Here is a 22,545-nt window from a genome sequence, read left to right on the forward strand (position 1 = left end):
CTCCTTTTACAAATATAGCAGTGCTGATCGTAGATCGTATATAAATGTGGGCAAACCCTCTGCAATGTCACTTATAGGATTTCCTGAAGAGTGGCTTTGAAGCATTGTCTTAATTATTGATCATTTTAAATCTTAATACAATTTAAAGAAGTGAGTTCTACAACAATTACCTCCCATAGAGTTGAGATGAATGAGGAAATTAGCTACAGAAACTAAACCCAGTCTTGTTCCAGGCTATAAAGAATATTTCTGCTGTAAAGTTGGACACTTTAACATGAGGACCCACAGGGACTAACTCACTTTGGAGTCAGCCTCTAGTGGTCATTTTTGGAAATGCAGCTTTTGACGCTTCTCTGCTTTACTTTCAGTCCTAAAAGATGTCATTTAGTGCTGCTCAGTAATCATGTTTACATAAAACTTGAACATGCACTGTAATAAAGCTCCATGTGTGCCTGAGTTTGGTCTACATCCCAAGTAATGATTGCAGAGAACTGAAACTGAAACGTGTGACCCAAACAAATAACGGAAGAGAATTCTAAGTTCTTTTAACATGATCACATTTTATAGAAACTCTACATGAGCGACCACCATCATAAAGAAGATACAGCATCAGCATAAACACAGTTGCTTTCCGTTACCGCTGAGACTTGGTAAGAAGCTTTTCTTCTCTGCTGAACCTGTCGGTGATTCAGATTTCCACTTTTTCTCTTTTAACTCAAACTATCGGCACTGAGATGCCGTCACAACATCACCTCCTCCTCAGATTCTCTCTTCCTCCTCGTCTTTTCCAGCCAGCTGGCAGCGATCTAACAGTCCCCAGTCTGCGCTGCCTGCTGGTCGTCCACACGTCCTCAAGTCTTCGTCCTCACGCTCTCCTCTTTGTTGTCACGGTTACAGAGCTGTGGGAAATGCTGTCCCTTCATTTGATGTCTCTTGATCCCTTTAATCTCCTCACTTGTCCTCTCCTCCTCCACCTCTTTGCTCAGTTGGCCATTTGACAGAGATATGATACGGCTTCAGCTCCTCCTCAGACACCGAGTCGGGTGCTCCGCTCATGAGGTCGTGACCGCGGAACGACTTGGGGAAGGCGATGACGTCACGGATGCTGGGAGCCCCGACCATGATGGAGACCAGTCGATCCAAACCTGGAAGGAGGAACAAGAAAACGGGAAAATTTAAATCATTTTCATCTTTTAGCTCACTGTCATCCTTGTTTTAAACTTCCAGTGACATTATTTCATGCATAATTTCTACACTTTTGCATAACTAAGCTCCAGAACACAAAGAGGTGGCGCTTAACTGATCCCCTACAACAAGAAAATAATGCTCTATTCTGTGATTAAACTCGTTATTATCTGTAATTTAACAAATCATGGAAACTCTGTGAAATAACAGTCAACTGTGCAAACAAATTACTGTCAAAAACAGGTTAAAATGTTGTTTTTTTTACAGTGTGGCTTGCTCCCTGATAAAAGTAATAAATTCTTTTTTTTTTTTCTTTTTTTTTACATATTTTTTACTCAAGAAAAAGATAAAGGGTACAGGAGTGAGATACAGTAAGTACAAAGTCTTGAATAATTTTTAGAAATAACCCTCCAACCCATACCACCCACATGCTACCGAACAAAAAGATAAAGAGAAAAAGGTAAACATAAACACATACACACAAACAAACAAACATTATTATCAAGCATTATCTATGTGTGTTTTGTGTTCAGTGGCACTGTCTGGGCTACATGGTTCTACAGAAGAGTGTTAAATCTACTAAAATACAAAATCAACAGGTCTTAAGTTTTATGTAATTTTCCAATTGATCTTCTGGTGATGTCACAATACGTGAAACACTCCTGGGTTACTAATGACTCAAGATTTTTGCTGCTGTAACACGAGAAATTTACCCTGACGTGAGGAGTGATAAAGGATTATCTTATCTTATCTCTTACGCATGTGAGGATTAAATAACAATACTAAGGATGTGAAAGAATGCTTTATGTTTTCTGTTGTGACAAACTAACTCAGGGAAAACCTCAGCATGCTGCAGTCAGGTCCAGTGTTGGTCTTACCCAGAGCAATGCCTCCATGAGGCGGCGCTCCTGAAGCCAGAGCCTCCAGCAGGTGTGTGAGAAGACTGGGATCCTCCTGGAGTAACAACATGTTGAAACCATTTACAACCAGCAATCTATCTTCTAAATTTAAATATACATATCTAATGCGGACACCCAGGTGGAGAAAACCAGTCTTCTATGGAGACACCACTGACCTTGAGGATATTCTTCAAGACATGAAGCTGCTCTGAAGCATCGTGGATCCGAATGGAGCCTCCTCCGATCTCACATCCGTTCAACACCAGGTCGTAGTGCTGACCACGAACCTGTGGAGTCCAGAACGTGCCATGAAACTTGATGCATCTCACATTAGTTTTCTTTCTACACAACTAAAACTCCAGGAATTTTAGAGGCACTACGGGAGCACCTTGTGTGGCTCTGAGTAGATCAGGTGAGCATCTTCTGGCAGGGCAGCTGTAAACGGATGATGAGCCGACTCCAGCTCCTCTGGGTCGTCTTCTTTTGGCACAAACAGAGGGAAGTCCACCACCCACAGGAAGTGAAAGGCTGAACTGTCGCGGAGTGAAACGCCACGAGACTCCAGCAGCTGAACAGCCTGCAGGCGGAGATTACCGAGCAACGGGCGCTGAGAACAGAAAGACAAAAGGAGAACATGTATTCAGCGTTATCTTTCCACCTTCTCCTCTTCATCAGTCTGATCTAATCTGAATATCTCACCACGGTGTGGACGGAGCCGGCTGCTATCAGCAGCAGGTCTCCTGGTTTGGCTTCGGTTGTCTTCAGCAGATTATCTGTGACGGAGGCCGACAGCAGCTTCTTCAGGGGAGACTTTAAAGTCCCGTCTGGTCTGAACTGCACCAAGGTCACCTCCTTCAGACAAAACATACACACAGGAATTAAAAATACACTCCTGCGGTACACCTTTGTGAGGATTTTGAGGTTAAAGATTCATCGGAGGTGCTGCTCATCTACAGCATCTCGTACAGGTTAGTTTGATATTAGACTGCTGGGATTCTGCTCTCATGAACATTATTTTAGTCATAGCTTTGGAGGAAAGTTTCTTTTTCTCCATGATCCCATAACCACTCATAAATGAACATCCTTTGTGCTCTTCTTAACGGTTTAACATTGGAAACATGGGATGTTTTGTTCTCCAACGGATCAACTGAGATTCAGCAACATCTGAATGCAACGACAGCTGATGGACGGATTATCAATCAACACGTATCAAACCACATCTACACAGTCCTGAGGAAGCTTTAGATTAAAAGATAAGCTCAGTTATTTAGTGTTAAATTCTTAATTAATGTCTAAAGATTTAACTTTGCATCGTATTTAGTCTTCGAAATCCAGTGTTATCGAGTAAAAACTTACATTGGAGTGCATTAAATGACACTGCAGTGGCACCATCCTGGTACACACAACCACAAAGTAAAGGAAGAGGAAAGACAAACCTACCTGTCCAAACTGAGTCCTGGCTGTTTGTTTCAGTTCTTCCAGATCTTTCCCAGTGAAAACTTTCTGTTATTAAACACAACAGAGAACAAGAAAATCAAACCACAGCTTCTTATTGTTCTCTGTATCTCTTTCTTGTACCAAACCAAGAACTGTAATGTTCTAATATATTATCTGCAACAGGAAAAGGTTTTGTTCTTACGGCTCCACTGGGAACGCAGAGGGCCTGAACGGAGCCGCCCGGTTGGCTGAAAGCTGATCTGAGGAATTCAATTTCCGTGGATGAGAAAACATCACTGAGGTCTATGAGCTGGACAGACAGGAGACAAGAACAGAGACAGAGATTCAGCCGTGTAGAAAAAAGGTAAACACATCAGATATACTATCAAAAGCATTATTTATTCAGTTCATCGTCAGTTTGTTTTGGTGAACACAGCCCCCCTAACATTAATTACAGAGATTCAGGTCTTCCTTGTCACAAAGAATCAGAGTCAGTCGGTGACTTTTCAGGTAGTATTGCTGCTGCATAGTGTCAGATTTTGTTGAATTTTTGTATTTCATACTCCAAAAAAAATAAAACCTCTGAACTAAGAAGCCATTTTACGGGTTCAGTATCTCCAAAAATGCTATGAAAGCCATGACTTTAAGTAGAAACTGTTTCCAGCAGATCCTAAACAACCAAATGCAAAAGCTAAAGTTTTAATTATCGGCCCTTGAAGAAGTGAAAGATTTCCAAATGAGGGTGGTATTGCCACACCACAAAGTTCCTGTAAATGTACACATATGGATGTAATCAGATTTCTTACTAAAGCTACAGTGTTTGGTTGACATTTCACCAACTTTTGAGGCCTCAAACATCAGTCAGATTTGATTTGAGGAAGGTAGATTTTTTTGTTATGACAAACTGGTGATGTGGACTCATTCATAGAAACACAAAAACTGGTGCACAAGGGTCTAGGGCTGGGCGATAAATCGAATTAATTCGATTAATTCGCCTTTTTAAAACCTGACGATTTGAAAATTTGCCAAATCGTAAAATCAAGGCGAGCTTAAATATATAACAATACAGATTCTTCTTCTGCCTTTCACGACTTGTGCACTGGCGTTTGCTTCCGCCTCTCATCTCCTTCCGCCGAAACACTCACACCCCCATCGTGGCGGACAGAACAGCAGACGAAGAGTTGGTCGCAAGAAATCGAGAGAATCGATTATATGGAAGTGGTTCGGCTTTGACAAGACTGACACAGAGCAAACTACAGTCATGTGCAAGGTTTGCAAAAGTACTGTGAAAACGAAGAGTAGCAGCACAACGAACCTCTTTCAGCACCTCCTGCAGAGGCATCCTAAAGAATGGGAAGAGTGCTGCAGCTACGGGAGTGCAGCATGGCTAGCACTAGCCATAGCAAACAGACCGCAAAGAAACAACAAAAATCGATTAAAATCGTAATCGTCCAAGATGACTAAAAAAAAAAATCGAGATTTTATTTTTTGGTCATATCGCCCAGCCCTACAAGGGTCTATATATCATGTCAATAAATGTATAAAGTTATAAGTCACGTCCATGCTGTCCTCATGTTAAAATGAATCCACATGCTCCCATACATGCACTTGAAATGAAAACTGAACAGAGAAACTGAATCACTCAACACACATCACAAACCATTTAAAAGAATTCTGTCCTCACCAAATCTCATGGTTGTGGGAGTTTTATTCCTGGAAATATTAAACTTGTGAAGCTTTTCAGAGCCAAAATATTTGATAACCAGTTTTATTTTCCAAATACCAAACAGGTGAAGTCAGAACTCAATGTTGTTTCTGAACTGGCACAGATTGATCCATCAGCTCTTTCGTGCTGTTAGAAATCGCTCACCTTCATGCTGAACCTGGTGTCAGGTTTGTCCACCCCATAGTCCCTCATGGCCTCTTCGTATTTCATAACCTGGAAAGGAACCTTAATGGGACCTTTCTCTGCAGGCCAGGAGTGATGCAGCAAACCCTCCACCAGGGACATGATACCTGCCTGGTCCACAAAAGACATCTCTATGTCCACCTGGGAGAGACAAGGACGGTTTTATCCAAACTGTTCAGAAAACACATTGATGTCGGTCTAAAGCAGGAGTGTCAAACATGCAGTAAAAATTACAGATATGAAACTGAAAACTTACAGTGAAAATACCGAAAGATATTGAACATTGTGTGATCTAATGTGAGTCAGCAGCTTCAGTATGACAGAGTTTGGCGTGGTTGAACCTCGTTGTTGATGCGCTGCCACAACTTTTCTGCATTTTTATGGATACATTTTATGTATTTACAAGGCAGGAGGATAACTTAACATTCCCTAATAGTTCCCATTTTAGTTTGTGAATGTAAATTAAAATGATTTCTACATCTTGACAAGCTGTAAAATACTATATTGTTCAGTTCCGCATACCTGTGACTACGTGTTTTGTGCCACATAGACACTCTGTGATCTGGACGTTGTAATGCACAAATGAAAAAAAGAGACAATATTGTTGGAAGTTCACTTATTTTTCTTAAGAAATTTCAAGTTGTTCATCATCTTTTGTAAAAAGGTAGTTCATTAAATGTGAACATTTTCAGAAAGTACTTTTGTTGCACTAAAAAACAGGAAACAGTGGTTATTTATCAGTTATTATGCTGTGATTTTACTGGTCCGGCCCACTTGAGTTCAAACTGGGCTGTATGTGGCCCCTGAACTAAAATGATTTTGACACCTCTGATCTAAAGGATGTGGACCAAAAACAGGCATAATTTCTCAGTTAGCAAGGAAAGCTAACGTCAATTAAGTCATTTGTAATCCAAAATTTTGTCAGAGCATGTGCAGAGTATCGACATGCACAGATATCCAACAAATATCCCCTAAAACGCACTGGAAGTTCTTATTTGCACTACTTTTAAACCATCATAATGAGAATCTGTTGGAAAAGTTGCCTTCACAACTCAAAACACAGTCCCATATGGTCTAGCGGTTAGGATTCCTGGTTTTCGCCCGGGTTCGACTCCCGGTATGGGAACAAACATTTACTTAGCTGTGGAGGTGAGTCCTGACTGTTTCACCTTTGAGCCTCACAGCTATGAACTGTTAGCCTAGCCGTGCTAGACCCAGGTCTGAAGATGCAAGGGTCTAGGAACTCTCGACAGGGAAGGAGGCGGGCTAAAAGGTTGTCTCTCAAATCACTCTGCAGCAATTGGGTAGGTATACAACCAATCAGCGCAACGAATAGGCTGACGGAGTTCCTAGAGCGCTGGAAATCAGAGGATGTGGGAGTTCGGTGAAGCCTTATTTATCTTTCTTATCTTATCCTTTGTTTATATTTCAAGTTGAATTTTAGCTTCAAATCTTTAAGGGCTGTGGCCAAAGCTGAGTCGAAAGATAACTGTTTATTGTGCGCAGCCATCTTCTTGTCTATCCTTGTTTCTATGGTTGTTTCCGGTTGTTTCTGTCAGAATCGTCGCGCCTCTGTCGTCACTTAGTTACGCCCGCCTTCTGACTCTACACTTCATGGTGATTCGTCGGCCAGTTTTAGGAGAATCCAACCTCGAGGCTTACCGAGGGTAACTAGACCCACCCTGGCAGAGAATTAAATTCGTTGCCGTGGGTTGTCTAGCGCGGCTAGGCTAATAAACTGTCATGAGGTTTTTAAATGTAGTGCCTGTTCCTCGTCTGTCTCACCTGGGTGAACTCAGGCTGCCTGTCTGGCTTGGAGCCTTCATCTCTGTAGCAGCGAGCGATCTGGAAGTACCTGCCACAGAGAAGGAGGAGGAGAGAGACTGTTGGTGGTGACAATCTTTCGCTTAAGTCAAAATTAGAAACAGTAAGTACGCCTTTGGTCAAACCTGGTACGACTCTGCAGCCTTACTAGTCTGACCAGAAGCAGGTGGCGGCTAATCTTAGTTTACTGTTGATGTGGTAGAACTTTATGACTTTACGATTCCCCTCTATTTACGTAACTGTTACCCTGCTTTGACCTTACCCTGTGAATGACATTTTGGCCCCGATAGCTCACTTTGATAAAATCAAACGAGTATTTTGTCCAGTCACTGCCCATTATCTTGAGGGAGGATGGAAAGATCGACATTCACTCTCATTACTGTGTTGTTTTCTGTGCGTTTGTACTTTGTACTCTATTTTGAGAGCGTAATCATTACAAAGCAAAAAAAAAAGTCGTGTTGAAGTCATCGTGCAAGAACTGAAAACAAAAAAGAGGCCAGATTAGCTGTTTGTAAAACTGTAACTGTGAATAATTCCTACTTTTTAAAGAAAATTTTACCAGTCTGAAGACATTTTAAAGTCATTTTGGTCCAATTTTTACTATTTTTTTTAACCATTCTCTGCCATCCTAGATAATGAACTCAGTTTGGACGGATGTTGAATGCTAAAGGAGGAACTTTTTTGTGCCAGTTCTGGACAAATTTGAGTAATTTCTAGTCATTTTGCACATATTTTAGGTCATTTTTGACACATTTTGACAACACTTAGAGAACATACTTATTTTATGAGGTAAAACTGGAGTCATTTTGCACATGTTTTAGTCATTTTTGGAACCCTTCTAGCCCATCCTAGATGTTTAACTCATTTTGGACAGATTGTGAACAGGAAAAGAAGATTTTTTTTTGAGTAAGTTCTGGACAAATTTCTAATAATTTTGGACAAAAGTGGAGATTTTTTGAAGATTTCATTGTCATTGAGATGAGGTTGGGTTTGTATCCAACTGAAGATTACAACTTCAGTAAACTCTACACTTTTGGTCTCTATGAACTCCTGAGGGAAACATCTGGTTCTTCCGCTGCTAAATGCTCCACTATGTTCACCTCCTGTCAGCGTCCCATCACCTCTGCTGAAGCTTCACTCACCTGTCGACGCCGGCCACCATCAGAAGCTGTTTAAACTGCTGTGGACTCTGAGGTAAAGAGTAAAACAGACCAGGCTCTCTGGAGGGAACCACAAACTCTTTGGCTCCCTGAAAAACACAAGTGAAGAACAGGCATGACACTGCTTTAGTCTGCAACAAACAAAACTTACAGCATTAAATTTAAAAGATGGTTTTATAATATGTAACTAGACATTAACTGCAGACTGTGAATTTGTAAAAGTATAAATTTAAAATAATTTATAGACCATGACGAGTTGTTTTGATCAGAAAGTAAAATACTAGATTGTTCTTTTGTCCTTTTGTGTCTCATTTTTGTAATATTTTGTCTTGTTTTTGTTGTTTTTTGTCTGACTTTGGTCGTTTGTCTCATATTTTTGTCGTTTTGCTTCTGGTTTTTGTCGTTTTGTGTTTCGCTTTTTCCGTTGTTTTGTCTATCGCTTCTCTTGTTTTGTGTTGTTTTTGTCTCGCTTGTGTTGTTTGTCTACTTTTTTGTCGTTTTGCTTCCCGCTTTTGCCATTTTTGGTCTCGTCTGTGTCATTTGTGTAATTTTTTCTCTTGTTTTTTTGTCGCTTTGTAACTTTTTTGTCAAATTTTTTCTCTCTTTTGTTTTGTTTCGTGTCATTTGTCTCACTTTTTGTCATTTTGTGTCTCATTTTTATCATATTGCATCTAATTTTTGGAATGTTTTGTCTTGTTTTTGTTGTTTTTTTGTCTTTTTTATGTGTCATTTTGATCACAAAGTAAAATACTATATCGTTCAGTTCCACATACCTGTGACTGAATGTTGTGTTCCTTTGTAGACACTCTGTGATCTGGAAGTTAGAATGTGTAAATGATAAACTGAGGCAAAATGTTGTTGAATTTGAATTCATTTTTCTTCAGAAATTTCAGGTTGTTCATCATGTTTTGTAAAAAGATAACTCCTTAAATGTGAACATTTTCAGAATGTACTTTTTTGCACTACAACAAAGGAAACATGAGGAGTTGTGGTTATTTCTAGGTTATTGTGCTGTGATTGTACTGGTCACTTGAGATCAAATTGGGCTGAATGTGGAACCTGAACTAAGATGAGTTTGGCACCCCTGATCTAAACTATAAAGAAATTATTCAATCCCCTAGAAGGAGGATCTTTCCTCAAGCTTTAAAATAAATTCTTCCGTTTTGTGAATGTTTGTTCTAAAAAAATGTAAAATCCCTAAAACACCTATGAAGAGTCTTACCCCTGGTGTTCTTTTGAACAAAGTGGGCGTTTCCACATCAACAAAACCTACAGATTAGAGAAAAAAACACATGAACCAGGACATGTTTCAGCAGGAGGAGACGTGATTCTGCACCGGCTTTCCAACGACAAGCAGCAACAACGGTGACAGAAGAAAATTACTCTTATTCTCCGTACCGTGCACATTACACAGATAGTCTCTCATCTTCATCACCAGCTGAGACCTCAGTCTGAGATTCTTCTGCATCTGTGATGACCTCAGGTCCAGGTAGCGATACTGCATCCGCAAAGACTCAGACTTCTGCACAAACAAAAAAACACACACAGTCGATCAATCCACATTGTTTAAAACTGAAAAAGAAAACGGGCTCAACAGTGAACATACATGTAACATGACACACTTACTTTGACAAAGTCTTTAATTTCAAAAGGCAGCTTCTGGCAAACATTGAAAACTTGCACATCCGCAGCCAGGACTTCTATCTCTCCTGTTGGCATCGTCTGATTGGAACACAGCAGAGTAAGAAGACAGAGCGCTCAGAATGAGAAATGACTGCTTCTGAGATTTACGAAACATTGAAGGTTTCAGCACAGGTTCTCAATTTCTACAGAAAGTTGGCTAGACAAATCAGAACATAGTCCCATATGGTCCAGCGGTTAGGATTCCTGGTTTTCACCCAGGCGGCCCGGGTTCAACTCCCGGTATGGGAACAAATGTTTACCAATCTCCACTCAAGTTATTGATGACAAAAATAGCATTTAATACAAAACAAATCTCAGGAAGCAGTCTTGTCAACTTGCAGTGATACTTTCTGTGTCATCATCCCAGTAGATGCCAGATCCCCATCACATTTATCTGAATTTTGCAGTATGCCATTCAGCCTGCTTTTATTACCGTCCGGCAAAACTGCGTTTTCAGGAAGGTATTGTTTTGAGCTGCATGGTCTTGGTTGGTTGGTTGGTTGCTCGTTTGTCTGTAACAATTTGGTTTCCGCACAATAACTCGATCAAATATTGATGCAGCCTCACCATATTTGGTACACAGGTGTACCATAATAAGACACAGGTCAAGTTCGAATTTGGTGACCTTGACCTCATTTTCAAGGTCACAGGGGTCATCTTTGTCGCCGGGCGGTCCAAGTTTGGTAAAACTTCTTGTTCATTTTTTTCTTTATTTGATAGGGACAGTGCACATTAATGAACATCTATTTAGGCTGCAATAGACATAAATATGCCGGATTATAGCAACAATGCTAATTTACATCCATAGTCCTTAGGCAGATTTTTTTTAAAGAAAGCCGAAAAAAACCATAACAATGAAACATAGGACAATAGGCCAAACTAAAAGGACAAAATAGGTCACAATAAAAGCACATTACAAAAAGCACACAAAGAAGCATTTTCAGGCCATTCTGACCCCCAATCCTCTGAACAGACACATCACATATGTTGCAGTGTCTTCTATTAAAAAGCCTGAGCCGCCAAGATCTTCATTTCACACTACAGACCATGACGATCTGTGTCTAATACACAAAATTATGATGAAATATTATGCCCCAGTTGTTCGCATACTGCATTAAAACATTGTGTACTTTGCAGGTAACAGTACGTACTTAAAGTAAGAAGAAAAATAAATGTCTTAACAGTGCTGAATGTCTTCATATGAATAAGAAAAGCTGCCGATTAATAAATACATATAATATTAAATACAAACCTTGTTCTCTTGTCCTGCTGGTCGTTTTCTGACTGTTCCCGTAACCTTGACGACAGACTCGACTGTCAGGTCACACAGCACTGCTTTCAAATTACTTGCAGACTTAAAAAAAAAAAAAAAAGAAAAATGTTACATTTCTGCGATATAAATGGTTTTACTTTGTGTCCCTGCCTTTTGAAAGCTGTACATTCAGTGTATCTGTGCTGGAAATAGTTAATTATGATTAAATTATTAATAAAATGTCATTAGTCATGATGATAATAATGGAATGTGTTGTGGTGTTTAAATATTCTCTTCCCTACTTTTTCCTGAGGAATTAAAATTTGTGTCAAGCCGCTGAAATCTCGCAGGATGATGAACAGGTCTTGTCTGTTGGAGACAGAAACAGATTGTTAGGACGATTCTTCCTGACTCCGGAGACACCATCACCTTTAATTTAACCAGCTGACTGATGCAGTCCTTCTAAAGCGGTTTGATTTCAGTGACTATTCAAAAGGAAACAGCTTAAAGATAAAGCAGTTAGTAAGAGATGTCAGTTTGAAATCATTTATGTGATTTTGCACAGGAGTTTACTCACTTCTGCTGCAGATTGTACTTTGGTTTATAACCGTCTCACGTGATAAAAGCGTAGAATCACTACATGACTGGCAACTTTCAAACATCTAGTTTAATCTGACAAACAAAACCCGTTTATTACTGCTTTTGCATGTCTATCATCAAAGTTGAGAGGCAGAAATGAGCAAATATTTGGCAATTTTGCTTTAAAAAAAACGCCTTTTTGGATTTATCACAATAGTTGCAGATTAATTTTCTGTCAGTTCTCCATTTGATCAATGGACCAATTATTTTTTCTGATGTTCAGCAGCAGTAATACCTGAGGTATTGGACCCAACCACACAGAGTAACTTTCTCTCCCACATGATCGGTTCTCAGTTCTCCACAGGTGTGACTCCTGAAGGACAAACTGCTGAGACCTGATGACAACACACAGTTAGAAAAATTACACTTTAAGTTACTTAGAGACCTGTCAGCTTTTACTGATATGATTAAAAGCTAAAATAATGGGTGTAGTTATAATGTGTATTTGCATACTAATGTTAAATGGAAAAACGAATAAATATATGTTCAAAAAAAAAAGAAAGCTAAAATAAAATTTCACAAAATACATTAAAAACACACAAATGCAAAAAAATTGCAAAAAAAATAAAAAACAAAGGCAAATATTTGTAAAATACCAATATTTTAAATACAGCTTTAAGTACAGTATACAAAAAATGATAGATATAGTAGTGGAGATAGTATCATAAAAATAAAGTTTTTGACATTATTTACAGTTTTGGCAATTCATTATTTTGGTTTTACAGTGAACAATCTGTAAAATAACAGTTCACTTTTTTTTTTTTTTTTTACCATTTTCAGTTCTTAATATACTATTTTTCAAAAAATTTAAATCACAGCAAATATCAGTAAAATTACATACATTTTTAGCAGATTTAAATACAGTAAAATGTAATTTTATAGTCACACATTATAAAAAAAAATCACGATTGGGAAAAATATAGATTTTTTTTAGGGTGATCATCATGTGCAGCTTGGGCATGTTTTGTTCCACACTTAACATGTAAATTAATACTTTATTTCAGTGATTTTAGGAGTCAGATGACAGTAGATCTCTCATCAGTGTTGAATCCCTCCAGTACCTGTGGAGGCAGCAGCAGCTCCGTTCAGTCCGGTCGAGCAGCTCACATGTCTGGTCTGAGCTCTTAGTAGCTGCCGTCCTTGACTGGAGGTCGAGGTGGAGCTCCGACACCGAACACTGACACCTCTGAGTCCACTAAACAGCCTCCGAAGCACAAACCTGCTGCTTGCTGCCATTTTCTCTCACAAACAAACCCTAAAACACGGAGCTGAAGTCCTGTTATTTAACGCTGTAACCGTCATAACTGAGTAGAAGCGTGTAGCAAACACAGCTAAATGCTAATTACGTTCATGTTAATTATGACTTCTTAATTAAACCGGAGGACAAACACCGACAGCAAGACACTGTTCACCGAGTCACCACCGAGTTCTTCTGGTCCCGGTTCCGCATCTCAGTCTTCCCGGTCCTGGTCGTTTTCAAGACTTTCTGCTCATGTGGATGAGCCGCGGTGCGTCGGCGTCCATCACCAACGTTCATCCGTTCGTGTAAGAATCAGAGCTGCGTAAGGAGGTGTGACGTCATGACGTTAAGACCAAACTAGTCGATGTGAGACATGATCTATTGAAAGACCCCCCTCTGTTGATAATCAAACTTTTTTAAACAGTTAACATGCAACTTCTTTTTTTCTCCTGCTATTTCATTAGTTATCTGCAATTTAACAAAACAGAGATTTGCAAAATAGCACTTACTGTAATTACTTTCAGTATTTAATATGTACATACAAATTTACAAATATCTGTAAAATAATGGTAATTTGTGGCATTTTTGCTGATTAAAATCCTTGTTTTTCACGACAGCCGCACCTGTTAAAGAGTTTGATCACTAAAATGTGCCCGTATTCCACCCAAATGCTACTTTCTGTCCAAATACTTATATTTTTAAAGGTTTATTTCACCCAAATAGTCATTTCTAACAAACAAGTGTTCCTGATGACAATTTGCCTTTATTTTTTCGACTGCACTGCTTCCTTATCTTGCCTTAAGCACACACTTGACATTTCAGTCACATTTCGGCTGCAGACATTGCTGCAACCTTCATTATTAATTGATTTACTAAGCATGAGAGTTTACCAGTTTTATATCACGTGCTTCAGAAATCTAGAGCTCGACTGTTAGCTTCACCTGCTCCAACAGCTTTGCATGATGTTTTCACCATGACAACCCTGACAATAGTCACACCCACAGAGTATTTGTTCTGTTTTGCAAGCTGTATGATTGATAAGTAAATGAAGGCTAATATCCGTTGGCACACATTTGGGCATAAGTCAGCATGACTCGACCTTCTCTTATCATCCTGGCACTGTTCATGTTGGATTGGCACTAATAATTTTAAAGCTGGTAGAAGCGATGAAGCAAACATCATTGTGCATCTCGAGCTAAAACTTAACACAACATAAAAAACAAACCAGCATTTAAAATAAGCATAATGTATACATCCTGTATATAGGTATTACTATATATATGTGTGTGTATTAAACACGTTGTATTGTGTATACATACAGTTCATCCAACTCCAAAGCATGCTAGCAGTGGACGGAACTTGTAATATTCCTTTCACATTATCTGTTTATATGCAATTTTATTACAAATATCATGAAATAATAGCTAAAAGCAACTTAATCTTGTTTTGTTCTCCTCTCCTATGGATGGACTTTTCTTGACCCTGTCACAATAAATCCAAATGACTATCTATGACCAGTACAAACAACCTTTTCCTCATATCTTCGGAACTTCTCAGCTTAATGAAGAGTAAATATGGAAGGGGAAGTGGAGCAACATTGTACTAACGAACATTTCAACATGACCAAGTGTTGAAATGTTGGACAAAGACAGGAATTAAACACATCCGATTGAACTAAACAAGACATTTTGTTATTCCTATGACATAACTTAGGATACTGTGAAGATGGAAAACTACAGGATGATAAAGATATGTAGGTGGGAGTGTCGCTAAGATCAAAACCAGAGGCCGAGAGTCCTATAGGAGGAGGAGAAGAAGATAAGAGGAAATGCAGGAGGAGGTTTCTGTGACTCATGTAGTGCATAAAAGTGTCAGTGACTTTTCAGTTTTCAGTCCTCTGTGTAGACTTTGTGTTTGGGTGCAAACATGTCGAGCAAAACGATGAAAGCCGTCAGGGTCAGTGAGTTTGGGGCTCCATCGGTCTTAAAAGTGGCGTCTGTGAGCATCCCTCAGCCCGGAATCGGAAAGGTGAGACACTCCACTGATCAAATCACACACTGAGATCAAATTTGCAATTTTAATACTTGAATAAAGACGGATACTTTATTCAAGGTACCCAGTAGAAGAAAACTAAATAAAATAACATGCAAAATGTTGTGCAAATTGTGCTGATAGAGGAAATATGATGCAAAATCATACTGTATTTTACAGTTTTAAAAAAATATTAAAAAGTGTAAATACACTATTACAATAAATGTAATAATGATGTGCATGTATTTCAAAATACTAGATGTGTTTCTGTGTTCATTGTCATTGGATTATATCAGGGAGAGCCTCATGTCTAATATAACACTAGAATTAATGTGCTGACTGATCAATGACTTTATGGCAAGTGAATTGGTCGGTGATTTTAATATTCATGTTGATGACTCTGATGATAGTTTTACATCTGAATTTTTAACTATATGTGACTCTTTTCATTTAAAACTACATGTTTCATCTCCCACGAATGACGACGCCACACTGTCAGCTTAGTTTTTACACTCAGTTTAGATTTGAACACTCCGTTCTTAAGGGACTTTACCTCTCATCACAAAACAATCACAAAATAAAACTGTCTGATAAAGTGTTGATGAAAAGTCGGTTATATAATCAGCTCCCTTTGCCCTCCCCTGAGCACACACTTCACGCTGCAGCCTAACCTCTGCTGAGATTATAATCTGTGTTTTTATGTTGAGCATAAACCAGCATGAGTCGGCATATTGTGTGTACGTCCAAATACATCATCATCCAACTTCAAGAGCATGTTAGCAGCGGACTGAATTTGCAGAGTTTTGCTGACATATTTTAGATATCTTTATAGTAAATCTATTCTCATGCAAAATCCAAATCAAACAAACTAAAAGATAGAAGAGATGCTGTACTGGTTTGTTCTTGCAGTCAGTCAGTTGTCTCTATCTGTGAGCATAACTTGCAAAATGGCTTCATTTTAAAGCCAACACAGTGCAAGGTACAGTTGTAAGGAGGCAAAACTGCAGCATGTTGTCATTTATGCAGGTTGAGTGATCGAATTTAAAATTGGGTAATTCTGCTACACTTTATAAGGGATAGTGCAATCTTGTCTGCTGTATTTTGTTTAATACAAAATACCTGTAAAATATTGTTTTTGTGTATTTACAGTTGTCATTAATGCATTAATTTCTTGTCCAACTCTTTGCCTCTGCCTCGGTGTCTCTGCTGTAGGTGTTGATTCGTGTTCACGCCTGTGGAGTAAATCCTGTGGAAACTTACGTTAGGGCTGGGAATTTCGAGAAACCCCCCCTGCCGTACACACCAGGCAGTGATGCAGCAGGAGTGGTGGAGGCTGTTGGAAAGGAAGTCACTTCAGTGAAGGTCAGAGAATAAAACAATGCAGCATATTAGCACATATCAGTGAAGTTATCAAAATGAACCACATGATGCTGCTCTAGAGTATTTACAACTTGATACAGATCAATCTTCAAGTTCAGAAAAGTGTGTTTTTGTTTAATAAGCATCTAGATGACTGTTAAATCATCTGCCTGTGTGTGTTTTCCAGAAAGGTGATCGTGTTTACACCACAGCCACTGAGTCAGGAAGTTATGCAGAATACACAGTTGCTGCTGAGGACTGCGTTCACAAGCTGCCTGATGCTGTAGACTTTGCTCAGGGAGCAGCCATTGGGATCCCATATTTCACCGCCTTCAGAGCTCTGGTTCACAAGTAAGATCACATCTTATCGGGAGGAAATACAACAGATTATAAAGATCAGTCTGGTGGGTCACAACCAGGAAGCGTGTTAAAAACAATTGAATAAATGACTTCTTGTGTTCTGCAGAGCTCGTGTCAAAGCCGGACAAACCATCCTCATCCATGGAGCCAGTGGAGGGGTGAGACTACAGTATTTCTAAAGTTTTCTGTATCAGTTAAGATAATGTTAAATTAAAAAAAGAGTGAACTATGATATAAAGCCTTGAGGTTGATTGTGAATCAAACCTTGTGTCAGTTAAATAGTAGTCTGAAAGGAAACAGCCATTGACGAATGTGTAACGTCATCCTTACATTACTTTATATCAGCCAGTTTAGTGTTTTTAAAAATCCTGTGTTTACAGTCCACATCCTTCAAACAGTAGAGATAAAATTATGCTCTAAATTCTAATGTTTTCTTCATATCACAGACGGGTATGGCCACCTGCCAGCTTGCTCGTTCGATGGGCCTCAAAGTTCTGGGAACAGCAGGTACTGAAGACGGAACGAAGATGATTACCAAGAATGGAGCTCACCTGGCTTTCAATCACCGAAAGAAAGGATACACTGATAAAATCATGGTAACCACACACATATAGCAAGACGATCAACAGGAAAAGACCCACAAACCAGTGGTTTTTATAGAAATTTGTGTTTGTGTTTTCCAGGCAGCCACAGGCGGCAAAGGTGTAGATGTGATTGTGGAGATGCTGGCAAATTCCAACCTCAATAAAGATGTGGAGATGGTGGCCAAAGGAGGACGTATTGTGGTCAGTAGGACTATATGATCTGAGAAAACAAAGTGTGCTTAAAATGGTATAACAATGACAGAACCACCGCGCATTTGAGTAGTGGTTCCAATCAGACGTCATGCAAAGATGAAAAGTTCAGGCAGATTTCTAGTGGAATCGACTTGCCTTCATTTCTAAACTCATGTCTCTGTTTGGTCCTTCCTCTGTAGATTATTGGCTCCAGAGGTACCATTGAGATCGACCCTGTGAACATCATGGTGAAAGAGGTCTTAGTCATGGGAGTGTTAATTTTCCTCGCTACACTGGTATGAAACAATGGCAGTTATATGTAACTACATAACTGTCATCCTTTGCTTTGATTATTGCTTTGCACATTCTTGGCATTCTTTGGATAAGCTTCATGAGGTAGCCACCTGAAATGGTTTTCCAACAATCCTGAAGGAGTTCCCAGAGATGCTGAGCACTTGTTGGCCCTTTTCCCTTCACTCTGCGCTCCATCTCATCCCAAACCATCTGGATTGGGTTCAGGTCAGGTGACTGTGGAGGCCAGGTCATCTCCAACATATCCTTCTGGGTCAAATAGTCCTTCCACAGCCTGGAGGTGTGTTTGGGGTCATTGTTCTGTTGAAGAATAAATGATGGTCCAACTAAACCAAATCGGATGGCATGTCGCTGCAGGATGCTGTGGTAGCCATGCTGGTTCAGTGTACCTTCAGTTTTGACTACATCCCCAACAGCGTCACCAGCAAAGCAGCCCCACACCATGACACCTCCTCCTCCATGCTTCATGGTGGGAACCATACATGTAGAGACAATCCCTTCAACTTTTCTGGTCTCACAAAGACACAGGGGGAGAACCAAAGATCTCAAATTTGGACTCATCAGACCAAACACAGATTTCCACTGGTCTAATGTCCATTCCTTGTGTTTCTTGGCCCAAACAAATCACTTCTGCTTGTTGCTTTTCCTGAGTTGTGGTTTTTCAGCGGCTATTTGACCACAAAGGCCTGATTGGTTCAGTCTCCTCTGAACAGTTGATGTAGAGATGTGTCTGCTACTAGAACTCTGTGTGGCATTTATCTGGGCTCTGATCTGAGCTGCTGTTAACTTTCCATTTCTGAGGCTGGAGACTCTGATGAACTTATCCTCAGCAGTAAGGAGGCTCTTGGTCTTCCTTTCCTGGGGCAGTCCTCATGAGAATCAGTTTTGTCTTAGCGTTTGATCGTTTTTGGGACTGCACTTGGGGATTCATTCAAAGTTTTTCTGGACTGACTGACCTTCAGTTCTTAAAGTAATGATGGGCTGTAGTTTCTCTTTACTTACCTGATTGGCTCTTGCCACAATATTGGATTCCAACAATTGTCAAATAGGGCCGTCAACTGTGCACCAATCTGACTTTTGGACAAAACAACTGATGGTCCCAGTTCCATTAAGAAGTCTAGAAATTCCACAACTTAACCTTGACAAAGCACACCTGTGAAGTGAAAACCATTTCAGGTTCTACCTCATGAAGCTCATCCAGAGAATGCCAAGAGTGTTCAAAGCAGGAATCAAAGCAAAGGGTGAAGAATCTAAATTATAAAGCATATTTTGACATATTTCACACTTTTTGTTTACTACATAACTCCATATGTGTTCATTTATAATTTTGATTCCTTCAGTGAGAATCTACAATGTAAATCGTCTTGAAAATAATGAAAAACCATTAAATGAGAGGGTGTGTCCAAATAAGTGACTGGTAGTGTACATCCTGATAGTATTTTCCATTCAGTAATATCTCCCTGCCTGTTCGTCTCTCAGGAGGAGACCAAAGAGTGTGAAGAGTACCTCTATTCAGGGATGGAGGCTGGTTGGCTGCGTCCACTCATTGGTCCGAAGTATAAGCTGGACAAAGCCGCCCAGGCCCACACAGACATCATCGAGTCCTCCGGTGCTACTGGAAAGATGATCCTGACCATGTGATGACAGCAACATACCTCAGTTCAAAGTTCACAGAGTGGTTGTTTTTAAAAGGAAGAGTCTGAAGGAGCAACAAAACTGGTTCATAAAGTTTTTATCTGAAATCACATTTGATTGTTACAGCAGTTGAGTTGAACTGCGTTTGTACACAATCTTAAAGTTCAACTATGGTGATAATTATATGTGCTAATATGAGAATCATTTCAAGATACAAATAATAGTTTTAAGGATGTTTTCCATCCAAAATACTGCTCTGTTCTGTAATTCAACCTGGCTTCTATGAGTTACATGATGAACAAGTTGTGTAATTAGCATAATTAGCTCCTTATCAGGTTAAATAATGAGGCTATGGTTTTTGTAATGATGAGATTTCAAGACCCAAACACATTGGAAAACTTACCTGTTCAACTGAAAGGAATACTTTTTATTGTTAATCAAATAAAACTCTATTACATTCTGTATTTATGTTGTGATTCTTGTCCATCCTGACCAGATATGTTGGCCACAAGTCCTACAGCCACAGTGATAAAAATGAGCTCTGATATCTTTGTGATGCTTTATCATTATTTACTGCCTATCTAAACCCAGTAGAGTTTCTATTTTTAAACTGAGTTCTCAGATTTTGCTTCCTTCATTGTTTTTGGTAAATACTATATTTTATTTGTTGGTGTTTTAATATTCATGATAATTAATTTATGTCTGAAATTTTAATTACACTGATCAGGCGTAACATTATGACCACCTGTCTAACATTGTGTTGGTCTCCTTCATGCTTCTAAAACTTCTCTGACCCAGTGGGACATGGACTCAGGACCTCTGGGGATGTCCTGTGGCACTGGGATGGTGGCAGTGAATTTTGTGGGTTGCAGGGTGGGACCTACCTAGATCAGGCTTATCCTGGTGCATCCCACAGATGCTCAGTCGGATCTGGATGTGGGGAGTATGAAACCCAGGTGAACAGCTTAGCTCTGCCGTGTTCTCTGGGTCACTCCTGAGCAGTTTTTGTGGTGTGTTGGGGTGCATTGTCCTGCTGAGGGTGGAAACTGGCATCAAGTACTGCTGTTGCCTTGGAGGGTTGACCTGCAATGTTTAGGGTGGTGGTACCTGTCAAACATCCACAAGAATGTCAGGACTCAAGGTTTCCCAGCAGAACATTGCTGTTGTGTTGAGATGCATTTTTCATTTTACGCCACTAGGCGTCACCGTGAAATATGATGCTTACCTTTTTCTCACATCTGCGAACCAGACTGCAGAAAGTGAAGGCTCTGGGGAAAGACGTCGTGGTTGGGAGGGTGCAGACGAACGCTACTCCAGGAGCAGTGTTGGTGCAGATCTCCACTCTGGCAGACAAGAACTCAATGTTTGAAATGTAAAAAGAAAGTAGAAGGGAGTTCCAAGATGGTGACTACATGTTATGATGTTACTTGAGTGTCATCAATACTCATTCCATCATATAGAATTATACTGTAAAAAAAAAAGTGTTAATCTTCAGTATTGTTCTACAATGTAGAAAATAATTCAAATAAATAAAAAGCATTTAATGAGGTGTGTCCAAACCTTTGACTGGTAGTTTACTTTATCCATCCTTTTCATCTAAAACAGCATGAACGAGGACTTGCTGTTGAGTTAGTTTTTACTTTGGGTTTAGATTCCAATTTTCTCTCACTAAGAGGTTTCACACATGAAGACAAAGTTATTGATCTTAAGAAAATAGCACATACACCCCCTGTCAAAAGTTTTGAGACGGGTTCTAATTCATTTGAATGAGAAAGTGTCTCAACAGATTTTGACAGGAGGTGTACCTTTTGACTTTCTTGTGTCACTCCTTTATTCTATTTCCTACAGTAATCCACAATCCTTTCATCTTTTGTTATTTGTTCCTGTCTGTCAGATCCCCTGTTACCATTCGCTGTAAAACCTTCGCTATTTGCAGCTGTTTGCCCTCATCTCTTACCTTTCGCTGTCTGCCTGACCTCTTGATTCAGTTACCTTTTGCTCTGTGCTGCCTTGCCCTCTGTTACTGATTACTGTAACTGAAATTAACCGCTATTTACCCTTGTATTCACATATAGCCCTTCCCTACCCTCTGACCCACTCTCTGCCCATCCCTATAAAATGTTGACTCTGCAAATGTTCTGGGTCAGCTTACCTTCTCAGACTCATGCTCTGAGTTGATAAGCCCACCATATGTCAGAATAACAATAAAAACCCCACTACAGCAAACTTCAAAAGAAGAGTGAAGTTTCTTCAACAGCGATTAACATCAATGTTTATTGTCAGTACAAAATCATAAAATCACACTCCTATTCATCCAAACAGGGTCTAATCATGTACCATCAAGACTGACTGAAAAGTTTGAGAGGACTAAAGCAAACAACAACCAAAAAGGACATCAGGAGACGGTGCAATCATGATGGGCAGTCACTGCAAAGTACCAACAATGAAAGCGCAATTTAATGATCGAATGAATGATTAAACATACCCAAAGCAGAATAAAATACCCTTTAATAAACATCCTTGAAAACCACATACTTGGATCTCATCTGCAGCAGGAAATCCATCACCCCATAAACTCCAACATCCAAAGACAACCATTAAAAAGGCACACCTTAACGTTTGTGGATGAATTACCCCTTGTAAAAACTAACATTCATCTTACCACAAATCACTCCTGAAGCCTTCTGTCTCTCCTCACAGAAAATCCTCAGCACCTCCTTACTCACCTGACTCACTTTGTTGTTGCCTGACCCAATCAGAGGCAGCTGGCGGAGGACCATCAGGTACCACTGGTTACTAAATGAAGCCTAATCTCTGCCGGCAGCATGAGTCATCGTCATCTTA

At 39.7% G+C, this 22,545-nt stretch overlaps 2 protein-coding genes and 1 non-coding gene across 3 annotated transcripts; 2 read left to right on the forward strand and 1 right to left on the reverse strand.

The window, feature by feature from the left end:
• Positions 1 to 540: 540 nt before the first annotated feature.
• On the reverse strand, positions 541 to 13,544 carry dars2 (aspartyl-tRNA synthetase 2, mitochondrial). Its single transcript, XM_022213684.2, has 17 exons — positions 13,050 to 13,544; positions 12,224 to 12,323; positions 11,652 to 11,718; positions 11,350 to 11,451; positions 10,041 to 10,136; positions 9,813 to 9,936; positions 9,637 to 9,683; positions 8,397 to 8,503; positions 7,216 to 7,285; positions 5,392 to 5,571; positions 3,724 to 3,831; positions 3,525 to 3,587; positions 2,784 to 2,936; positions 2,473 to 2,691; positions 2,261 to 2,371; positions 2,064 to 2,139; positions 541 to 1,145 (listed from the first exon to the last, which is right to left on the reverse strand). Exons 1-17 carry the CDS (start codon positions 13,222 to 13,224, stop codon positions 952 to 954), a joined length of 1,992 nt encoding a protein of 663 aa, XP_022069376.1. The 5' UTR covers positions 13,225 to 13,544; the 3' UTR covers positions 541 to 951.
• On the forward strand, positions 10,275 to 10,346 carry trnae-uuc (transfer RNA glutamic acid (anticodon UUC)). Its single transcript has one exon. It is a non-coding gene; the product is annotated as a tRNA-Glu (tRNA).
• A 309-nt stretch (positions 13,545 to 13,853) lies between the features above and the next one.
• LOC110964845 (quinone oxidoreductase-like) lies at positions 13,854 to 20,143 on the forward strand. The gene is made up of 8 exons (XM_022213685.2): positions 13,854 to 15,256; positions 16,472 to 16,621; positions 16,806 to 16,969; positions 17,085 to 17,136; positions 17,425 to 17,574; positions 17,662 to 17,763; positions 17,955 to 18,050; positions 19,546 to 20,143. Exons 1-8 carry the CDS (start codon positions 15,155 to 15,157, stop codon positions 19,705 to 19,707), a joined length of 978 nt encoding a protein of 325 aa, XP_022069377.1. The 5' UTR covers positions 13,854 to 15,154; the 3' UTR covers positions 19,708 to 20,143.
• The last annotated feature ends 2,402 nt before the right edge of the window (positions 20,144 to 22,545 follow it).

This window comes from Acanthochromis polyacanthus, chromosome 9 (assembly GCF_021347895.1).
Source record: "Acanthochromis polyacanthus isolate Apoly-LR-REF ecotype Palm Island chromosome 9, KAUST_Apoly_ChrSc, whole genome shotgun sequence".
NCBI lineage: Eukaryota > Metazoa > Chordata > Actinopteri > Pomacentridae > Acanthochromis > Acanthochromis polyacanthus.